Raw genomic sequence first — 23,249 nt, forward strand, 5'->3', positions numbered from 1 at the left:
AACTCTTTATTTCTATATACAATCAGTGAGAGCCACATAAACGCAACCCTTCTGTGACCAGGGAGCACCTGGAGAACTCTGGTTACTGAGCATGATCAAAGCATGACAGTGGCACAGCTGTTAGAACAACACCTTTTGGATGAGGTTGCTGTTCTTATAAAAGATACTAAGCAGCTTGTTCTGTGTTTCTCCTCCACCTACTTTTCTGTCACCAGTCAGATCAGTACCACAGGTGAAGGAGAGGAATGCAGGTCTACCGGTGCTACAGACGACGCCCTACCACAAGCCACGCTGTAGATTGTCCAAAAAACCCACAAGGCTGAAATATGACGACAGCTTTACGCACATACAGACATTGATGCACAGAGATAAACGAATAATGAACAAGTCACAACACCCATTTCATCACCAGACAATCACCATGATCCACAAACACAATCTAAACACACAAACTATAAAGTTATCACAGCTGTAACATGTTTACTCATCTACCGCTTTTTACTTGTACCTTTTTTTTTTTTTTTGGTTTGTTTTTGCATCATTCAACAATGTTGGAAAAAAAAAAAAAAGTCTTAAGACTGCTCTAACGTTTATTTGGTTAAACTTGCGATGTTGGCACGATTGTTAAAGTCGGATCTTGTGAATCAGAAAAGGCAACGTTTGGTCTCCAATACTACAAAAAGTATTTTCAAAGGATTTTTGGAAGCTCACTCGATTGATTCTCCCAGTCAGTTTCTTTTCCATCTCTAAACGGGATTGATCAAAAACCGCTAATTGTCAGTGAGGCGCCCACAACGGTGCACCTTCCCAATTCTTTGATTTGCTGTCACCGAGTGGCGGGATGTTAGATTATTAAAGAGTCTCTCCTTATCAGCAGGATGTGAAATAAAAAATAAATATTAATAAATCATTTGAGTTTGAACAGAATTGCAGTAATGGAATTACTAGAACTATACACAATTTCAAGTCATGCTTTTAAACAAAATAAGACAACGTACCATGGAAAGCAAGAGTTTCTCTACAAAGGAGGAACTCCTCCACATGCAGTTAATTCAGTATGAAAACCCTCAGATTTGATGAATCGTCGGGTACTTTTCAGTTGAATCTAGTTTAGTGTGTAACAGACAACGGCAGAATGGAAATCACAGTTTCACAGGATGCAAGACCTTTAAAAAAATAAAAATAAAAATCACAGAACAGGGACAGAGTCTTTATCAAACAGTAGTCAGCTTTCTTCTTTTCATCCTCCCCTCTTTCCGTTCACCCATTTCCAACTCACGCCTGGCACAAGCACATTCATCTTTGTGATTTCAGTGATAGGACTCTACACGAGCTGTTTGTGGCCATGCAGAAACAATTAGGCAACACAGGCATCTCCGGATGAATCTAAAGCAAAGGTAGTGTTCATTCAAGACTCAAGCCCAAAACTCAAGGGCTGACAGGTTCACGTCTCCTCCAGCAACCCTGTCTTTATCCTCTGGGTCGTGCTGGTAGCGAGGTGCAGATTAAGGCCATGTGCATTCAAACTCTTCAGCCTTGTCCTGTTGCCTTTTGAGTGCTTCTCTGCTTCTGAGGTACCTGATAGGTCAGATCCTCAGGGGGCGTGGCATGTCCAGTGGAATTTTTGGGTCTATCGTATGCAGTGCTCCCTGACTGGCCACTGTCTGTCCATGGATGCAGTGGTGCAGGATTCATGGGCCCAGGACCCACGAAATTACATAAAGTCGAGGGCTGGTTCAAACCCATGTCAACCACAATGGGTGTAGCGTATTCAGATCCTGAAGATGGCAGGGGCTCTGCATAGGCATGGTATATGTCTGGAGAGATGGGGGCATCGTACAGGTCTGGATCAGAGTATCTTGGGGTGGGTCCATCATCTGGTTTAAAGGTTGACCGTGGGCCTAATGTTGTTACACCGCTTACCAGTGGCTGGGCATATTCTGAAAGGGAAGCATACAGCGAAACAAAAAATGTTAATAACCATGGGCATCTTAAAGATATCAGGTTACCTCTTCAGATTGTTTCCAAGTTTTCCAGAAGTCCAATCTCTTTGACACAAAAGGCTATAGCTTACATTTTTATGTGGGTGTGGGGGATTGAACCACTAACCCTGCAATTAGTGGACAACTAATTGGAAATGTAATACATCCCACAATTTGTTGGAGGGAAAAGTGGGAGCAGGCCAGATGTGTAAAGAGTGTGATATTAAATACATTTTTTTTTTTTGTTAAATATTCCACAGAAAGAACAAAAGCAACAATTAACTGATTAACTGAGCTCCACATGTTAAGAAGAGTAATTTATTTAGAGGCTGTCACACAAATCCCATTCAGATGTTGGATGTGTGCAGTCAGTATACAGTAAACAGCCATGACTTGAGCAGGAATGAGTATGTTTGGAGCTGCTACAGACAGGAAGTGGAAGTCTGAGTACATTCTGGATTTGTTTGAAAATAAAAACACTGCAACACACACAGATGTGTATTTATCCGCTGCTAAGAAAAAGGATTTGCACCCTTCCTGATTTCTTTTTTTTTCTCCATATTTGCTACACTTACATGTTTACATGAAATGTTCCAGAATACCAGAACACAAAATGCCTTTTTAAATTTTTTACAAATTTTTGAGATTTCGAAGTTAAACAGTGTATTCATGTTCAACTTCTCCCTTATTTAGTGGCCGAATCTTTTCAAATGTATTTGAAGTAGTCATTGGGCAAATCTATACAAAATACTACAGATGAATTTCTTTTTCTCTTTATTTTTTATATTGAAATTTTCAAGGAAACTGAACATTGATGTTTAACTTGAATCACTACCCTTTCCTTATTTTATTGGCCAACTCTTCTGAAACTTGGTTTGAGCATTCATTAGGAAAAGGTGTACAAAATGTTCCCCACAGATTTTCCATTTCTGACTTTATTTTTTCAAATTTTCAACATTTAGAAAAACAAAACAAAACAAAAAAAAACTAAGCATCAGCTCAATGATGGGTGACCTAAAGCAAAAGTACTTTCTATAGTAAAATCTGAGTAATCTAAGTAAAAATCTGACAGTGGAGCTCTATAGACCAACAGGTCTCTTTTTAAATGAGGATTTCATATATTAAGGGAAAAAGGCTATCCAAACCTACCTGGCCCTGTGTGAAAAAGTCATCTCCCTCCTTCTTAAATCATGAATCAACTGTGATTAACCACATTTTTTGAAAAGCTGAGTTCAATTTCACTACCCTCACCTAGGCCTGATTACTGCCAGAACTGCTGAATCAAGAAATCACTTAAATAGAACCTGTTGGACAAAGTGAAGCAGACTAAAAGATCTCAAAAAGGAACACATCATGACACGATCTAAAAAAAGCTGAGAAACAAAGTCATTGACATCTATCAGTCTGGAAGGGGTTACAAAGCCATTTTTTGGACTCCAGATAACTACAGTGAGAGCCATTATCCCCAAAAAAGAAGACTCGGAACAGCGGTGAACCTTCCCAGGAGTGGCTGGCCTACCAAAATTACTCCAAAAACACATCTACAACTCATCCGGGACGTCCCAAAAAACTCAGAACATCTAAAGAACTGCAGGCCTCACTTGCCTCAGTTAAGATCAGAGTTCATGATTCAGTAATAAGGAGACTGAGCAAAAATGTCATCCATGCAAAGTTCCAAGACAAAAACCAGTATTGACCAAAAAGAACACAAAAGCTCGTCTCACATTTGCCAAAGAACTTCTTGATGATCCCCAAAACTTTTGGGAAAATGTTCTGTGGCCTGACGAAACAAAAGCTGAACTTTTTGGAAGATTTCAGTCCCGTTACATCCTTAAACTAGCACAGCATTTCATAAACAGAACATCATACCAACAGTCAAACATGGTGGTGGTGTGATGGGCTGGGGCTGATTTGTTGCTTCAGGAACTGGACGACTTGATGAAACTATGAATTCTGCTCTCTACCAGAAAATCCTGAAGGAGAATATCTGGCTATCAGTTCGTGCCCTGAAGCTCAAGCACAACTCAAGCTTTAACACAATCAAGTATAACTTTAAATGCAATCAGATCAACCAGATATCCTGCAGTAAGAATACCCGGTTACTTCAGGAGCTACTGCATTAAACGGCATTTACCTGCAGGTTCAGCATGTAGTCCAGGTACGACACCTCTTCCCGTTAGACGGCTGACTTCACTGCTGCTGTATCGCACTGAATCCTCAGTCTCCACCATCTTGGAGGGCAGCAGCTGCTTCATGCTTTTCCACCAGTCTACAACCAATGCACAGAGTTGCTGCAGTAAATTCACAAAACACATCCAGACAAACCGAGCTGTGCTGCCGGGGCGATGACGTACCTGTGCTATCCCAGTGAGGAAGATCATATGTTCCTTCAGAGGTCTTTTTCCTGACAGAGAAGAGTAAAGTAAAAAAACGAGGGCTCCACTTAGCGAGGCAAATTACGCACTGTATTAACTCTGTTCGCTGAAAACAACGATTTAATTTTGTGACCATGACCTCCAGGATTTGATCTCTGCATAATGTCTTGATATGGAAAATAATCATGCAAAATACTTCAAATCATTTCTTAGATATGAAGTGGACATGAAAAAAAAAAAAAAAAAACTTTAAAAAGACTAACATATGACCTTGACCCCAGTGACCCCATACACAATCCCAACCTTGCTTGGGTCATCAGCTAAGTGTAGGCTGAATGGTTCTTGAGTTATTGAGCGACACTTCAATGGATGCCACCCGCCCGCCACAGATGAACACATAAAAACTAAGATTTAAATAAAATTTTTAAAAAAAACTGAAGGATGAGAAGATAAATACCTGTTCTTCCAGTGGCAAGCACAACCCACAATCAGGATGAGAGTCAGGACCATGACTAACACAGGAACCAGCACTGCTGCCAGAGCCACATCTAAAAGAAGAATTAAATCAATAATAAGTATTAAATGACAAAAGGAAAAAAAAAAAAAAAAAAAATAAATCGCCGTTCACGATTTAAAAAAGAAAAAAAATGCTAATTTTTTAAAATTAAAACTTGGGCGCACCTTTACCAGTGTGGGGAGGCATGGTGGTGTTTCTGATGTTCGGGGGAGGTGTTGTTAGGCCAAGGTGAGGTGGGTGTTTTGTACCAGCAGCTGCTGGAGTGTGATGAGGAGAGACCATCCTTGGCCTCATTTCTGTTCGCCCGTCTGTAAATAAGTAAATAATTAAATAAATAAATTACAGTACTGTGCAAAGGTTTTGAACAACCCTGAGAAAATCGGTGCAGCTAGTTATTAAATTGTGCAAACATTCATTGCATACAATGACAAAGCAAAAAACAAACAAACAAAAAAAAATTTGTACAAATCTAACAAGCTTGAAAGTCAATATTTGTAATGACGATCTTTATTCTTCAACACAGCCTGAATTCTCTTTCTTCTAATTTCTTTAAGTAGTCTTCAGGAATAGTTCTCCAGGCTTCTTGAAGGACACTCAAAGCTCTTCTTTGGGTGTTTCTTCCTTTTGTTCTGTTCTCTGTCAACATGATCTCACACTGCTTCAATAATACTGAGGTTTGGGCTCTGGGGAGGCCAATCAATGACTGATAGTGTTCCAATGTGTGTTTTTCTATTGGCAGTGTGTTTAGCATCATTGTCATGCTGAAAAATGAAACCACTGCCAATCAGACAGTTTCTAGATGGTAGTGCGTGGTGGATCAAAATCTGATGGTACTTTTCTGTGTTCATAATTCCAACAATTTTAACAAGATCTCAAACACCACTCACTGAAATGCGGCCTCAAACAATGACTGAGCTTCCACCATGTTTTACAGATGGCTGTAGACCCTCACTGTTTTGTCTCTCTCCTGACCTCCTCTGTACACACTGAAAACAATTTGAATTAAAAAAAAAAAAATCTCAAATTTTGATTCATCACTCCATACGGCCCACTGCCATTGATTTTCAGTCCAGTTCTTGTGTAATGTGGCATACCTCAGCCTTCTTCTTCTCATTTTTTTATAGATTCAACTAAAGAAATGGAAGCAAATGATGTGTTTTTGTGACAGGCTGCTAGTAACAACCTGCCTAGGTCAGTGTTAAATGGCAAACAAACTGAAAATGATCAGTTACAAGCAAAACTTTGAAAGACCTACAGAAAGTCTGGAGAACTGTTGATCAAAACCACTTAAAAAAATTACAGTCTGACTCCTTGGATGCAAAATATAAAGAAATGAGGGGCAGCTCAAGACTTTTGCACAATACAGACTTTGTTGTTCTGCTCACTTTGCTGATCTGCCAATAAACACTTCATTTACCTGAAAGAACTTGGCAGCCAAGCAGCTCCAACTTGAGTGCAATTCTCTTGTACCATGAGATGGGACTGATCCTCACAAACCGGGCCACAACTGGTGGAATGAAGTTATTCCTCACCTCGTCCCCGTAGTTGTTGTTGCCTTGGAAAATCTACCAGAAAAGAACAACAAACCCTCTTATTTGCGTCAGAGATTTTAACCCAACTGTAGGCCTGTAGTAATAGCTGCTGGAACAATTCAGTTTGTGGACAAATGCACTTTAAGCTGATTATTTTCCAACTTGGCAAGCTAATAATTACTTTCTTCCACATGATACGAGACTGTGAGGATCCGAGTAGAGAGGAGCTGGTAGACGGTAGTTTCAGTCTAAGAACTTTGCCACTAAATCCATATCCATCCATTATTAATTCCCAAGTGTCCAGACTTGTCCACCACAGCACTTAACTCAAACCACTGACTGCTCTCATTTCCTGCCATAAACATCTCTTCGTCAATAGTAGCTGCTCTGGTAACAATCCATATAAGTGTCTCTGCAGACTTTGAAAGTGACATTTTTGTCCATTTGCAGTAATTTGAAGGGGGGGGGGGGGGGGGGGGGGTGAGCAGGGCTTATTGATTACCTTGTCTTGTGTTGAATTTGATTCTTTGTAGCTGGACCACTGCTTGCCGTTGTTACTGTACAGGACCCGGTATGCTGAAACGTAGCACTTTTCATCACTGAGGGCAGAACCAGTGGTGATGATTCCTGGATGGATGGACAGAGGAAACCGGAGGATGACGTACAGCTGACTCAACTGAAAGCTTAAGACTGCGGCTGTGTCCAGAATCACTCCCCATTTACTACATCCTGTATTTACTGTTTGCCATTTTATCAGAGATGAGAACAGATACTGAGTTACATGGAAACCACAGTCCTGTATCAAGCACCACGTACAGTAAATGGTTTGCGAGGAACACATTTGTTTTCGAAGGCTGAGCTCTTGTGTCTTTTTTGTCTGTGTTGTATGTGAATTATGTGTTTTTACGCAAATGTGAAATCCAGACTCTTTCAAACATGAAGCACACACATTCAGATGCCTTTGGATTAACGGAAAGTAATGTATGTCTGGAAGGAGCTATTGTATTTATGACATGCACACCACTTTCTGCAAATATTACAAAGCAATGCAATGCATGGCATGTACCAGAAAAAGCATTTTTTATTATTAATCTTTTATTTACTGATCAACTCAAAACCTGCCAGAGATGATAATTATTCTGGATATTTCCTGAAAAGTTTGCAGCCACTGGTCACAAAGGTTTGGAAAATCTATCATTTGGCCACCTTCAGGTCAGCAAAGTGGTTGCAGTTTATCCTGAGGATAACGTTTGTGTAAAGGAAGGTGTCAGTGTTATTAAGCTTCATCCACTCAAGCATGTCAGTCAGAAAGGTGGAGAACCAGCTGGCCAAGCATCAGCATGATGAGATTTTACAGGTAAGATTACACCTAAATTAAAGACAGGAACTGTAATGTATGCTTGTTCTGTTTATTGTACGAATATATTTTGAGAATTTTATTTATGTGGATATGTACCTGTGATCCGCTTCTCCTTCTTGAGATCCACCTGCAGCCACTGCTGCTGGTCACTCTGAGAAGGAGCCCAGGGCAGTCCCTCCTTTCTGAGCCGTGCCCCTGATGGTGCCCACACGCCGTGCTCACTGCTACTCCAGTCCAACACAGACGAAGCACTGAGCTGAGTATCAGCAACACCACCAGATGCTAAACCCAGGGTTCCATAGCAACCTGAAAGCACAAACAGACCCTTAGCTTCATTAAATGTTTAATAAATTTAAAAAAGACTTGGATCACAAGACATTAAAGAGGTGATCTTCAAGATGCCAACACTAGTTCATTTGTTGACACCTGTAGTTACTGATGCTAAGACCAAAGGCTGTTTAATAATACAGATTACAGAAACAAGGCAGCAATGAATAAACATTGGGGAGTTTTTTTGTGGCCCATTTTGGAGCAACTGACAGTTTGACATGTGCAGCCTGTCACCTAACAGCTCACGTTGGCTCTTCTCTTTTACCACAGAAGCACATCTGATGAATGATCAAAGAAAGTGCTAAGCTCGTCGACACACAAAGTGCATTTACTGGGACTACATCATAATAAAAGTAAACTTGTGTTTTGCTAATTCATTGATTTTAATGTCAAGGTGCATTAACAGTCACTTGACACAGCAAGACCCATTTTTAATATGTATATATACAGTAAATGGGAGAGTGTGTGCAAACATTTATTGAAATTTAATTTAATTTTTTTTTTAATATTATAGGGTATTTCTATCTGAATTCATCAAAGTTAAGGTAAAAACTTCCCCGCATCACAGATGAAAAACATACTTTTCAGTAAGAATTATGCAGAGTCATACTTTGAGGGAAGATGGCAGGGGTGTTTCTTCATGTTTTTCTAGCAAATATATGAGGTAATATGCCTCTTTGTAAAAAAAAAATACAGCAAAGAGCCTGGATGACTCACCGCTGGTCATGAAAGTGAAGAGACTGTCTGACCGAGTTCCCCTGAGAAGAAAGATGATCAAGCATTTATCACTTACACGTTCCTCTTTGTTTTAAATATTTACACAGAAAATTATTTCCCTCAAGGTAAACAAACAAAGCAAACTCTCAGAATAGCTTATATTTGCATATAAATGCAAACCTTCTCTAACACAGGGACCAAGAACATATGACTTAATATGAGGGGTAAACAAAGCAGAAGAGCAGGGTGCAAAGAGTGTGTGCTCTGTGGTGCCCGACTCTCTTACACAGTGGAAGTGACGTTGTTAGCCAGCGTGCCCTCATAGTGAGAGATGCCTTTGCTGTTGACCACACTGATATTCCCTCCTGCCGCATTGGACACCACACCTGCGTGGATTGCTGCCACACACAGAGGGGAGGACTGCAGAATGAAAGAAACAGATAAGGAGGCTCAAACTGAGATTTTCTTCTTATGATGCACTTTTGTCGTTTCAATCCCAGGAAGCACATCTGATAGAAGAAAACAACTGTGCTATTCTTTGTAAATGACTTGGAAAGGACATTTAAAGAGGTGGAAAGATGAACAAAAGTTAATGACAGTCATCACAGAGAAACTTTGTTTTCTGCTTATTTGCACATTTCTGTAACCACTTGAGATCAGCTGACAAACCCACACCTTACCATACTTGACGAGTCATAAGAGAAACATCCTGCCCTGATATTTCTATTTTCTGACAGCCTTTCCTGCCTGCATGAATACTGAGTGTATGTTGCACTCTTGTGACTTGTGGTATGTTGGCCCATTGTCACTGATGTTGTTAGTCATATTAGCCTGCACAGGTTTTCAGCATCTTAGTCCAAATATGCCATCATGGCTCTGCAATGCACACCTGTCAAAAAAACCCCCCCCAACATTGATAAAAGGAACTGATACGCTTAGAAGAAATCGTTGGGATGGATTTAACAATTTCAAGTTTTCAACTGGAACTGCTCATAGCAAACAGGCTGGATTTTAATCCATTGGAGTCTGTGTGGAGTTTCCATGTTCTCCCTGTGTCTGCATGGGTTCTCTCTGGGTACTCCAGCTTCCTCCTGTGCTCCAAAGACATTAGATTAGATTAACTAGCAATTCTAAATTGGCCATAGGTGTGATTGTGAGCATGAATGGTTGTCTGTCTTTCTCTGTTAGCCCTACAATAGACTGGCGAATTCCAGGGTGCGCCCCACCTCTCGCCCTATGATAGCTGGGACAGTAGCAGCAGCGACTTTCATACAGTATGTGTTACACTGGTGCTTTTGCAAATTTGCTCCATTTTCAAAACGAGTGGAAACAGGCAGTACCGCTTTGCAGCATAATCACTTAACCTTCAGACCGAGGGAGATAAAGGCTGATGAGTCAGGATGATGTCACTTCTCTGTACAGAGGATAATGAGTGGCACTGAAGGTAATGATTCACTGCTGGCTACATTCCTGTCAAAACCTGCTGCCACATCACTGAGAAGCTGACAAAATCCAATCCCACTCTGGCCACGAGCTCCTTCCGATGAGCAGCTGGTGGCGCGAGGGGAAAATTTTCTTACGGGAAAGACCCACACTGGCATTGTGGGGAAAACAGTGACAAGCCCACGTATATATTCTCACACACACACACACGCACAGCAGTTAGAGGCTGCCACAAGCAATCAACACTTTCCTTGTGACTCTTAAACTTCCCAAAAACACATACCGCATCCTTAAGAGAGCCAGGCCAAACCACTAACACAAACACAAAGTAATGTTCCAAACCACAGCACTCTGCCTCCAACAGAGGAAACCACACTAACACACAAGACTAACACATGTGATAAGTGGGAGAGGGAAATTAACAAAAAAATAAATAAATACATTTTTTTTAAAAAGAACATGAATCATTGAATAAATTGGTGAAGCAGAATTTTAAAAACTAAAGTCAGCTGCAGGATTACAATCTGGGTGGAGAAACTGATCCCTGTGAGATGCACACAATCACCATCATGTTCCAGTTTAGTGTTTCACACACTCTCAAAAAGGCAAATATGAATGAATCACATGCACACAAACAAAACAAAAAAGACCCAGGTATGAACATATACAAAGGTTTTCTCCAAATTCTAATTACAATGATTCACTCTTCAGATTTTTGGCTCTCCAAAAACACTACACACACACACACACACACACACACACACACACACACACACACACACACACACACACACACACACACACACACACACACACACAGCTCTGCTCAGCACTCTCCTGCAGCTGGACTGGATTACAGGGTTATTATTTTCGGCCAAACTATTATCTCACCTCCCTTTCACCCGCTGACCCTGCCCCTCCTCTGTTCCTGTGGGGCGCCTCACTCCCTGAAGCACAACCCCATGCTCCTCCCTATCCTCCCATCAGCCAGCAACACCACTCCCTCGCTTGCTCCCTTCCTCCCTTCCTCCGTTTTGAAACATCCTCAAGCTCAAAACATGAGATCATCAGCCAGAGACCAAGCATCCACGACCTCACACGCAGCTGGGGGTGCTGTGAGGTCATCAGTCCAAGACAAGCATATCGTAGAGAAGAGGCCCGTTTGCACAAGATAGCTTGTAGTTAGGAAAACAAAAAATAATGGATCAAAACAGAAATACAAGTGATGCATATGTATGTACATGTATAGACTGAGCGTGACTCACCTCTCTATAACCTTTAGGTATAGATCCAGAAACAACCTCTGTAGATGTCAAGCAGCCTGCTGGACAGTATTTCCTAAGGAGAGAGACATGCACAATTAATATCCACCAGTGTGATCACTGCATCAATATCCACAAAAAGCAAGCAGTGATTACCTGTACTCTGCCTCAGAGAAGTTAGTTCCCTTGTCCACGCAGGTGATTAGATCTGCAAAGGCAAACAAACAGAATCAGAACTGGTTTCTCTGCATGTTCCTGATAAACTATCACCTACTTTTTTCCCCCGAACCTTTCAGTTTCTTTTCTTTTTAACCATCTGCCTTTTTCAGGGAATTGATAAGTCTATTAAAGGATCACCATTTGCTAATTAATGGTACACAAAGTTCGACAAATCCAATATTTGGCCTCATGGAGGCAGTGAGGGAATCATCAACCCCACTGGGATTCCTCTGAGTGCCACAAGGGTAGGTACATTAAACATTAAACAGCTGTGGACCGAAGTGGCGGATGGACCATTCGACTGAGTGCACCACGTGCACTGTCGTGCTGCTAGAATGGCTAAAAGCAACCATCCTGATTGTCCTGAGCACTCAAGTTGAATTTTGTTTTTTTAAATCATTTGAGCAAGCAGATGTTCAGCTCATCCTCACTGGATCACAGACAAACAAACACAGCGAGTACTCACATTGAGGAGCTGGAATCAGTTCATTTTGGGGCAATTTTGTTTGTTTTTCACATCCACTCTGAACACATCAAAGTCATCCAGAGAAGAATGCGTGTGTGGGGGTGTGTGTGAATGCATGGAGGAGGGGGGGGGGGGGGGGGGGTGAGTTGGTGTTGACATGTGAATGCTTCAGTGATGACGCTCACTGCTTCGGTCCAGGGTGATGTATGCTACTGGGAAGTGTACGTAAACCTTGTGGTGATGGTCAGTCTCTGGGAGTCTTGACCACATTACAAAGGAGGGAAAAAAAAAAAACTTTATCTGGTAGACCAACCAGTGAGTCAAAATGACAAATACCCCCAACCACCACAGGTCACCATGGTTACTCAGTTACTTAGCTGTGCAAACTGTCCACCTACGCTCATCTGCACTGATCAGTTACATGACGAGAGAACGCACATCAATTCCTTTGTGGAAAAAGTGGCTGGGTGGACTGATGGCCTTGTTTGCCTTACAGTGTGATTCAGTCGAGGCGAGATAACCGCTAAGACAAAAATATTACTGCACTGCACACACGTCACTGCTGCGGCTTTCTTCTTGTGGCTCCAATTATCCATTTATCTGTAAATAATCCACATGACGAGGCATGTCTTCAGAAACAGAATGCAGTATTTGCAAGTGACCTGCTTACTAAGGAAGTAATTCTCCAGTTTTAAGACATTAGTAATCAAGCTACTGTCAAGCTTTGTCCCGACTGTCTGCCTTTTCTGTTTGCATGTTCTGTCCATGTCTGTGTGGGTCCTCTCCGAGTACTCCGGCTTCTTCCCACAGCCCAAAAAAACCAAAATGTATGTTAGGTTAACTGGTGATTCTAAATTGAGCATAGGTGTGAATCTGACTGTGTTAGAATGGCAACCTCTCCAGAGTTTACCCTGCCTCTCATCCTGTGGCATGGAATAGGCTCCAGCCCCCTCCCCAAATCAGAAGAAAATGGATGGCTGCTAAAACTGTCTAGAATTCATAGTAAACCAATTATAAACAGATCTGAGCCATGCTCAGCTTGTCAGTTGAGATAATTTGATGCTTCTCTCTGCCTTTATATTGCTGCTAATTAGACATCTTGACCTACATCACCAAGTCATCATGATCTCTATAAAATCATGACAATTAGTCACCAATTTGCTGATTAATCAAAATTAATTTACAATGAATAAAAACAGCTAATTTTCTTCTGCCTATCACCTAAATACCCATGTACTGTCACGCTTCATCAGCAACAATCACATTTGAGATCAGTTTGAGATTTCTCACAGGATGCATATCTTCCAATAAAACCACAAACTATGAGTAATTTTTTTTCAGTCACTCTCACTTCCCTTCACCCCTCATTGCCACTGTGACCTCAGGCGTTTGCATGTTTTCACTTCCCAAAAAGTCTGTATTCTTCTTCACCCTTCCCAACTTTAACCCCCCTGGCAACATATACAGCAACAATACAGTAGATAAACATTTTATAATCATGGTATGCTGCTAAATTTCAATCTGACTAAACCCAAATTTGTGCACATTCAGTGGTTAACATCTGCTGATGCCGTCCCGCTCTGCTTGGCCCTGTCTGTTCTCGCATTTCTGTAAGAAAACCAATCATTTGAAATGATGTTCACTAGCACAATCATCCTGCATACACTGCAGCAGGAATTCCAGATATGTGGCCGATGAGAATATCCCATTCACAGCAGAGCAGCTCCTTATCTTTGCTGCATGTTTAACTACGTATTCAATGGTGAGTAAACACCACATCGTAAAAAACCTCTGTGGCCTCGAGCACCGTCACCACTGAAGTGCACACACAGTTCTCTATTCAGCACCAGTCTCTCCTTTTCTGGTCTTTTTATTACTATAGACACTGTTTGCTTATAGGGTAAATGGGACATATATATCATCTACATAAAATACACTGGTCCTGATTATAAAAGCATTCAGCATACATATATAATAATAGCACAGTATAATATAAAAATAACTTTGTTAAACATCATGTTTTTGAAATGTGGTGGGCTGGTTTCTACATCTGTCAGGCCACACAAAGTTACAATATATTTGCCGTGGTGTGTGCAGAAGCTTTAGCGCACACACACACACACACACACACACACACACACACACACACACACACAAATATTTGGAACCATTTTTTTTTTGTTTTAAACTGTGAAAAAGGGAACGTCAAAGGATCTAAACGGAACAATCACACAAAAGGATGTTTTCCAGCCTCTAAATGACTAACTAGTTGTGATTAATATATGATATTAAATAACCAGGGTATGAAAAAGCACTAGTTTTCAAATACAACTTAGAGTGGCACTGCTTTTACACACGGTAGAACAGCAGCCACTAAAGAAGGGTCATTTCTCAGAAACTTCACTCTTTGAGAAACTAGTGCAACGAGAATGTGGCAGAATATTTATTAGCACACGCTTTCAAATGAATTGCATCAGTTTTTTTATTTACCAAACCAAATTCTTTAAAGAGGCAGACCATTAAATTGGCAAATATGACAAACCATCCTTCCTTAAAAAAATAAAAACTGATGTAATCATCCAACTGCCCAGCCCTATTAGAGAGTCTCTCGGTTCAAAGTTTTTGCGATGGCCCAGTGAAAAAAGTTCCCCAAACCAGCACACACAATCCTCAAAAAGACATTTAATCCAAAAGTGAACAGAAGAAAGTCAGACCTGTTCTAACTTTATCCATAACAAGCAGAGAAAACTGAGACAAACTGGCATAGCCGTTGCCATGTTACACAGTTAGCTGATGGGTGTATCACTTTTGCTCAGACTGATCGATTGACATGAAATTCTGTAGTGACATTTCAGTATCCCGACACAAGACGAAACCTGGTGTCAGAAACTGGATGATCGAACAGGGGAGGAGATCTGCAGTTTTCACACACCAACAGTGATAGGTTGCCAGCTTCCAGACAAACCCATGTGTTACTGATCTGCGTGCAAGACTTTCCAGAACACCCAGATTACTTCAGAACTGTTAAAATAATGTGAAGGTACGGAACGAAAGAGCGGTGATTAACCCAAACTAACAATCACTGAAGCACGTCTTACCCCCCCCCCCAGGGACGAAACAGCCATGCACACGAGCTCAAACTTGAGATTTCTTAATCACATGACTGTTACTGCAGGCTGGGGTGATAAGAAGACGAGAGACTGCTCCCGTGGGTGAGCTGAGAGCCTGCCGTTACCTGCATATTCAGTGGTGGAGTAGGACAGGTAGAATCCGCGTCCAGTATGGTGGGTCCCACTCATGAACTGCACAGTGGCCTGGTTACTAGTGGAATTGATCAGATGTTCAACCTTCAGCCCCAAACCGCAGTACTTCACTGTTAAGCAGCAGAGGCACACAAAGAGACCGGTTAGTTACACAAACCTGTTTGGCAAAGTGAAACACCGTATTGATATAAACTCAAAAAAAAAAAAAAAACCCTTTTCAGTATCACTAAATAAGATAAACTTGATGGGTGTCGCAGATATGTTTTGGGAAACGTCTTAGCCAATTGAATTTTTTTCTGCAGGATTCACCAAGTTAAATGAAGGTCTTTATAACAACTTTCTATCCCATAAAGAGCAGCATAACACAATAAAACTAAACATGATGCAGAGCCAGTATCACACCAACAAGATTGATACTGATCAACACTGATATTTGGTTGAAATGTTAATGCACACCCTCCACAATACATGGCAATATTTAGATTGCTATAAGACAACACTGTTTCCAACAATGTTGAGGCACTGTGAAAACTTTCAATAACCAGAATGTCAATCAGGCAGCAGCTCATCCGGCTCACGATCCGTCACAACAGCGTGTAAAACGATAAATGTGACCTTGACATTGAGCACAATTAGGGTGAAGATCCATTAGGTGATCAACATATGCACATTTCACTCAAATCTGACCAACATTCTAGGAGTAGCAGCAATTCTTGTGACTTGTGAACAGAAGGTCGGACAACAGATGCCCGGCTATAGCATAAGCTCATCGTTCCTCAGGATGGATAAGCCAAAAAAAGAAAAAAAAAAGAAAAAGCAATTTTTAATGCATTTAAACCCAATATGTAATTGAAAGACATCAAATGAAGTGTTAAAACTGATTATTTTAAGAATGTGTTATTTGATTTAGCAACATAATTCTTCACACCATTTTCTAATCTACCAAAGTTATAGATCTGATGCCAAAACAAAAGAAACTCACGAATAAAGAGGATCGGAGAGGCTGCTGTGAACAATCTATACTGTAACAAAGACCAACATTGAAACATACACATGATTTTAGCAGGCTTTATATTCAGAATGTATGAGGTACTGACTGTAACTTTAACATATTAAACTGCCCAAAACGACCCGTTTAAAATATTCCACCCTTGGCTCAAAAACATGGCTGAGATCAGGGAGAAATCTGAGTAATAACCTACAGTGATGAGGTTATAACAGTGAAAGTTAATATGTCCTCCAATTCCTGATACTTAACTCCTTTAATGTAATAACCACATTTCTTCTGTGCCTATAAACAGATAATGAACAAGTTAATGAGATTTATACAGACTGTGTTTGCTTAGAATAGGCTAGCTCATATGATGTGTTTTACAACTTCATCTGAAGGAAAAGGCGTTTGCAGACATCACTGAGAAAAAGAAGCTGCAACAGAATTACAATATTGGGTTAATAACAACACAGCCTCTCCAGTAAAGTGCTCCTAGAGTGGTATTTAATAATTTGTAAGAAAAGTGACAGGGGAAAAGAAAGCTAGAGAAAAATGGCTATCTTTGGACGCCGGCCAATCATGACAGAGAGTGGGTGTGAATGTTAAACTGTCGATTTCAGAAAACTGTCAGACTCTGTCACCCAATATCCAGGGTTGGAATGACGCACAGGGAAGGGGTTTCCAAAGATCAGTCCAAAATCTGACAAAAACACATCACAGACTAAACTACTGCCTCACATCTAAACAAATAGGATTCCCTTACTCTGTACGGTGTACCACATTCTGATTTTGCAAAGACATCATTTGGATTTGCCCTCTATGCCACATCGAGTCCAAGTTTAACATCTGTCACCCTCACCAATCTCGCTCCTGTTTGGTCCGATGCCATTGTAGAGGCGGAGGTAGTTGACCTGGCAGTCGCTGTCTTCTATGTCCAATAAAGCAAAGAGAAAATGGATCCTCTTGCCATGAGGCACACTGATCTCCCACTCACACACAGTGTTGTTTGGGTAGGTCCTTGGGTACCCCAGAGAGGACAGAGTCCCACTCTCAGGGCCAAGTACACTGGGACCACAGCCATCACCTGCAGGACAACAAAAACACAGTTTCAGGAAACACAGAGCAGACGGCGAGGACAAGCAAAAAGCATGTACAATTTACACAGGAACCATGTAAATTACACAAATAACAGCACGTTTGTTAAGGTAACAATAGGTAAAAATAACTTGAACAACCACTTGTTACAACCAAGGTGTGCAGATGAGCATCTCTGTGTGCGTGACATATCAAAACTTGAAGCAGACGGGCTACAGCACTGGAAGACCAGACCAGGCATCACTCCTGTCAGCTAAGAACAGGAAACTGAGGCTACAATTTGCACAGGCTCACCAAAAATTGCACAGTACAAGATTAAAATAATATTGGCTGGTGTGATGAGCCTCCATTTCTGCAGCAATATTCAGATGATAGGGTCAAAATATGGTGTAAACAACATGAAAGCATGGAGCCATCCTGCCTTGTATCAACAGTTCAGGCTGCTGCTGGAGGTGTCATAGTGTGGGGGATATTTTTTTGTACACTCAGGCTCCTAAGCCTATTTTTGTATTGTAGTGTTGCTGGCCACATCCATCCCTTTATGAGCACAGTGTACCCATTCCAGCACAATAACACGCCATTATCACCAAGCTCAAATCATCTCACACTGGTTTCTTGAACATGACAATAAGTTCACTGTACTCAAACAACCTCCACAGTCACCAGATCTCAGTCCAGTAGAGCACCTTTGGGATGTGATGGATCATGGATGTGCAGCTCATGGATGTGCAGCCAACAAACCTGCAGCAACTGTGTGGTATTATCAATATGGACCAGAATCGCTGAGGAATGTTTCCAGCACCTTTATGAATCTGTGGCACAAAGAACTAAGACAGTTCTGAAGGCAAAAGGGGGTCCAACCCTGTACTTAGACTTTTTTTTTTTTTTTTTTAGCAGAACATAATGCAGAAAAAGATGGTTGGGATGATTTAGTGACGGCTTCATCACTTCTGGAAAGTTAATGAACAACGACCAATCTCTCATTTCAACATAACTCTGCCATACTTTATGTATCCATACCCTGGATACAAGATAATCAGATGTAATGACACTTTAACTTCTTCACCCAAAAAAAAAAGGCAAATTTACACACAGCAAAATAATAGTGTGGTCAACAACAAAAACAACTGTTTGATGCTGCCATACTTCTAATAACGCTGCCTTTTAAATTATGTAATCCAATGCAGTAATGGTATTCAGTGAAGAGGTAAGTATTACTTTTTGTTTAGTTTTTATAGACAATAAAAACTTTTGGCAGTTGTCCAGAGAACACCACATAAAGTTGGAAGTTAATGATCACATGTGAGATGATTTAAATTTTAAAGATTTTAATTAAAACCTTTGTTTTAATAGAAGTGAGTGAGCGTGAGACTGAGTCTGTTGCTGTTGTGTGGCTCTGAGATAACACTAAGCAGTCACGCTTCATGGTGTTAACGCGATGTTCTGTCGACCTGGAGTTACGTAAGGGCCTCTCTGTGGACGTTATCCAGATGAAGAGGACAAAAACAAAGCAGCTTCCCTCACCCTGACTCACAAAAGTTACTGAGCAACTCCATGGTCCTTCACAGGAGTGCACACTGCCTTCACACAAGGAAGGAGTTAAAAAAAAACATTTCTATAATCACATCCATCCATTAACGTGAACGTATAGTTCATGTGAAATGTAAGTTATGACACACCGTGTCCACGTGTTTACAGCCTTACCCCCACTGCTACCCCACCCCCAATCTTTGGCCACCTGAGGCCTGTCGACTCTCAAATAAATAAATAATAACAATAATGGTAATTTATCTACAATATAGTGTCAGGTAAGCATGCTCCAACCAACATATATCGTTACCCGGAGTTGTTATATTAGCTTTAAAGTCCAAATTGGGATACCTGAAAAGAGAAACAAGGCCACAAGCACCCAAACGTGCTGTCCTCTGGTAGAGCCCTCAAAACCAGACTCCATTAAAAAAAACTGTCAATTTAAAGGGAAGTGGCGCACCGGGAAAAGCAAATAAGTAACAGACTGTGACTTTCACCTTTTACCAAAACGTTTAAAGCTGTGTGTTAATTCAGCGAGCACTCAATTTATGAAGCAGCAGTTATTTCGCAACACTCGTGTCAGTTTTTAGAAACCGGTTTGCCTGGTTTTACTATAACCGTCTCCCCACCAACAAAACATACAAAACGACGGGCGGTGGCAAGCTGCGCTCAACTCCACGTACACACGGCCATGTAAGGTAGGTTTAAGTTCGGCGGACCACAACAATACACTTAAAACATCCCACTAAGCATCGACACGTCTGTGTTTACACTTTAAATCTGCACGGCCGCGTGTTCCTGCGGTTGGACACGGCTCCTCCGGTTGGCACCGCAGCTGAGTGGCACAAACCTTTCTGCGCTCGACAGCTTTCCGTGGTGAGAATGATGAGTATCGACAGGACGAGAACCCCGGCCCCTGTCGCTCCCCTGCCCACCATTACCGCTCTGCCTATAGCAGCCTGCAGTCTGAATGCATAATGCTCGCTTCCTGGCCGGCTGCTTCAACCTGTACCGTGGAAATAAAACCAAAGGAAAATCTTCATCTCTTCGAGATACAGTCTGCGGGTGGTTTCTTCCTGAGGATTTTTTTTCTTTCCTTTCCTTTTCTTTCCTTTTGGCTTATCTTTTAACAATCCAGTGGTTTGCGACAAACACACTATGGAGGTAAACGCTCCACTCGCGCACACACACACATCCAATCTGTAGAGCTACTTCCTCCCGTCCACCGAGGCTCCTCCTCCTGGATTTGGGATACCCGAGTCCCCCAAGTGGTCTAAATGCTCCTGTGTTTCCCGCAAGCACCCCGCCTTCAGCACCTGCTGCAACCGTATAATAAAAAGTCCAACAAAAATCCTCCTAATCACCAAAACGAAACAGTTAGAAAGCACTCTGCAGACCCCACAGTCACTGTTTTTGTTTTCTTGTTAAATTAGACACGCCCACTCATACGAAATTAAACCCATACTCAAGTAAAGGTCCTGCAGAGAGTAGCCTGCTCAAGTTTCAAAAACAAAAGGATTCTTTCTGAGATCTCTTTTTCACGCACGTTTGGACATGTCAGAGCAGGAAAAGCACAGGTGTCAATAATAACTGATCGTATCCTGCTATGACAAGTCAGAGTATCTGTTGTATAAAGCCATATTGTTCTTTCCCACTATTAAAAGATTGAATAGGATTTTAAAGTTGAAACAGGTCCAGATCGTGTTGGGTTTTACAGATTAAAGAGTTCAGCATGAAGAAGATACTGTAAAAAAAAAAAAAAAAAATACATCCAAAATATGGAAACAACAACAACAACAAAAAAAACCCCAACCATTAATTATATAGTTTATTTTCACAATAGTCTTTTAATATTATATTAACATGTTTTAATTTTACATTTCAGCATGGTTTTATTTCATAAGGTTCCTTTCTTTACTCTCATAAAGTCTTCTTTTTTACAAAGTAACTCATAGTATATTTTACAGTATATATTGTTTAAAACAATAACACTAGTAATCTAAATGAAAATTAAGTAATAATGCTGTCATTGAAAATGCAGTAATAATACTGTGAACAAATTTGCCAGCACTCAGATGCCATTAATTTTTTGTAAAATATATAAAGCATGTGTACAACTGTTCATTGAGTTCATTGAGTTTCGCAGGCATGTGTTCATGCAGAGCTCTCTCAGCCATTCTCTTGTAGATTTGCTGCTGTGCTTGGGGTCATTACTCTGTTGCACTGCCAAATTTCGACCAAGCTTTAGCTGTCAGACAGATGGCCTCACATTTGACTTGAGAATACTTTGGTAGAGAGAGGAGTCCATGGTTTATTCAATGACTGCAAGGTATCCAGGTCCTGTGGCTGCAAAACAAGCCCAAATCATCACCCCTCCACCACCATGCTTGACAGTTGCTGTGAGGTGTTTGTGCTAATATGCTGTGTTTGGGTTTCTCCAAATGTGGTGCTGTGCTTTCTGGACATTGTTCCAGAAGCCTTGTGGTTTGTTCAGATGCAACTTTGCACACTTGAACTGTGCTGCCATGTTCTTTTTAGAGACAAGAGGCTTTCTCCTGGCAGCTCTTCCAAACAACCCATACTTGTTCATTTTTCTTCTAAATGTGCTGTCGTGAACTTTAGCATTTAACATGCTAACTGAGGCCTGTAGCGTCTGAGATGAAGCTCCTGGGTTTTTTTGCAATTTCTCTAAGCATTGCACAGTGTGACCTCTGGGTGAATTTGCTGGCACATCATTGGCATTGTGTTAACACACACCTGAATGACCAAGACCAGCAAACTGCAAAAACTTGATGAGTTAATCAAATTAAATGTATTTGATTTTTTTTCTTTTTTTTTTCCAGGACTGCATAGAGTCCTAAAAAAGCTATTTTTCACTGGACCATGTGTGCAGTGTGATCACCTGTATATCTTGCTAATTCTTATATGTCACATTTGTAACATCATAACACCATTCATTAGTTTTGAAACATTACACTTTTAATTAATCCCCCAGCACACTCATTTACACTTTCCACTTAAATGAATTTATTCATTTAGTTACTTACATTATTTTGCTGCTATTTTCCTGTTGAACTAAATAATTCATATAGTCCAATAATTGCTAAATCTGTAACCCAATGTCATAAATCACCTTCTGTCCTTATTGAAATAAATAAATGAAGGGTTGCCATGGGGGAAATCAGCAAAGAAGGGGTCCCACTTCTTTGTTTTATGCATACGCAATAAAACAAAATAGCAATAATTACCAGATTGCAATTTATTTATTTTTGGTATGAATGCTCATGATATTGGACACCTCACAATACCTCTTACTGTGAGCTAAATGTAACCTTCAATGTAACTGCAAGAAAGTTAAACTGCACTTTTGTCTATAATGTAAACAAAGAAAACAATAAAGTACTCCAGTTAATGTGAATCATACTTCATAAATCTAGCCTTTGATGTGATTTCTGGAACTTGAGGGGTCCTGTGTTTTCCTGGATCTGTGTGAGCAAATAACCTTTTTACCCATTATTTATTACACCATTAGTGTATTGTCTGAAAACCCAGATCCCACACAAGAGAATTTACATAATGGGAAACCCAATTATCAAAGAGGCTTTACAGAAAGACATTGATTAAGGTTGATTAATGGGTGGTTGGCACGCACTGTATCACACGCCCAGACTTTGGCTGGACACTAGAGAGACTTAAGAAATATCCACTTATCATTGTTCTCCAACACACCCTCACTTGGCAGAGAGCTCAAATGTGAAGCAGTTGTCCGAGTAACCAATAGTAACATGTAGCAACAAACACAGTTTTTAGCCTGAGTAATATGTTGGATGATTCAGAGTTTTGTTTTATTTTGTTTTGTTTTTTCTTCTGGCTGGATGGGCCCATGTGGATGCCTGTGTGCGCAGACCAGAGGCAGATGTCACAGAGGGTGTAAGAAAGTATACAATAGCCAGATATACTCTCATGCTAAAATAGTTCATTTCTTTGGGGAAAAGAAGTGGATTTCTATGTCCACGTCTTCTACCCATGGCCTCCTTTCTTCTCCTTTGCATTCCTTATCTGTATTTCTCTGAGACATTTGCACAAGGGGAATTCCAGTATATTCTCAGTGGCAGACTTATCAAGATGTCCCTTAGCTTACAAATTCCCCTAACAGCTCAATGTAGA

General features: G+C 40.8%; 1 protein-coding gene across 2 annotated transcripts; it reads right to left on the bottom strand.

The window, feature by feature from the left end:
- Positions 1-508: 508 nt before the first annotated feature.
- Positions 509-20,348, bottom strand: LOC115801078 (discoidin, CUB and LCCL domain-containing protein 2). 2 transcript variants are annotated; one of them, XM_030758785.1, is made up of 15 exons: positions 19,933-20,348; positions 17,317-17,541; positions 15,439-15,576; positions 11,675-11,726; positions 11,522-11,594; positions 9,100-9,233; positions 8,814-8,854; positions 7,863-8,072; positions 6,909-7,033; positions 6,292-6,439; positions 5,045-5,182; positions 4,815-4,905; positions 4,337-4,386; positions 4,117-4,251; positions 509-1,940 (listed from the first exon to the last, which is right to left on the bottom strand). In XM_030758785.1, exons 1-15 carry the CDS (start codon positions 20,018-20,020, stop codon positions 1,531-1,533), a joined length of 2,058 nt encoding a protein of 685 aa, XP_030614645.1. In that variant the 5' UTR covers positions 20,021-20,348; the 3' UTR covers positions 509-1,530. The 2 variants fall into 2 exon arrangements, with proteins under 2 accessions (XP_030614645.1, XP_030614644.1); XM_030758784.1 differs by having other exon boundaries at positions 5,039-5,182; positions 19,933-20,344.
- Between the last annotated feature and the right edge of the window lie 2,901 nt (positions 20,349-23,249).

The sequence above is a fragment of the Archocentrus centrarchus genome, chromosome 21 (genome assembly GCF_007364275.1).
Source record: "Archocentrus centrarchus isolate MPI-CPG fArcCen1 chromosome 21, fArcCen1, whole genome shotgun sequence".
NCBI lineage: Eukaryota > Metazoa > Chordata > Actinopteri > Cichliformes > Cichlidae > Archocentrus > Archocentrus centrarchus.

What these genes read in the sequence shown, in the direction of transcription:
- LOC115801078 (XM_030758784.1), bottom strand. Translation starts at nt 20,020, where the DNA reads ATGGTGGGCAGGGGAGCGACAGGGGCCGGGGTTCTCGTCCTGTCGATA. An exon ending in TACCTAAAGGTTATAGAGAG is followed by an intron (nt 9,234 to 11,521) that starts GTGAGTCACGCT and finishes TTCATTCTGCAG; the next exon opens with TCCTCCCCTCTGTGTGTGGC. An exon ending in TCCTCACTGGGATAGCACAG is followed by an intron (nt 4,252 to 4,336) that starts GTACGTCATCGC and finishes CATTGGTTGTAG; the next exon opens with ACTGGTGGAAAAGCATGAAG.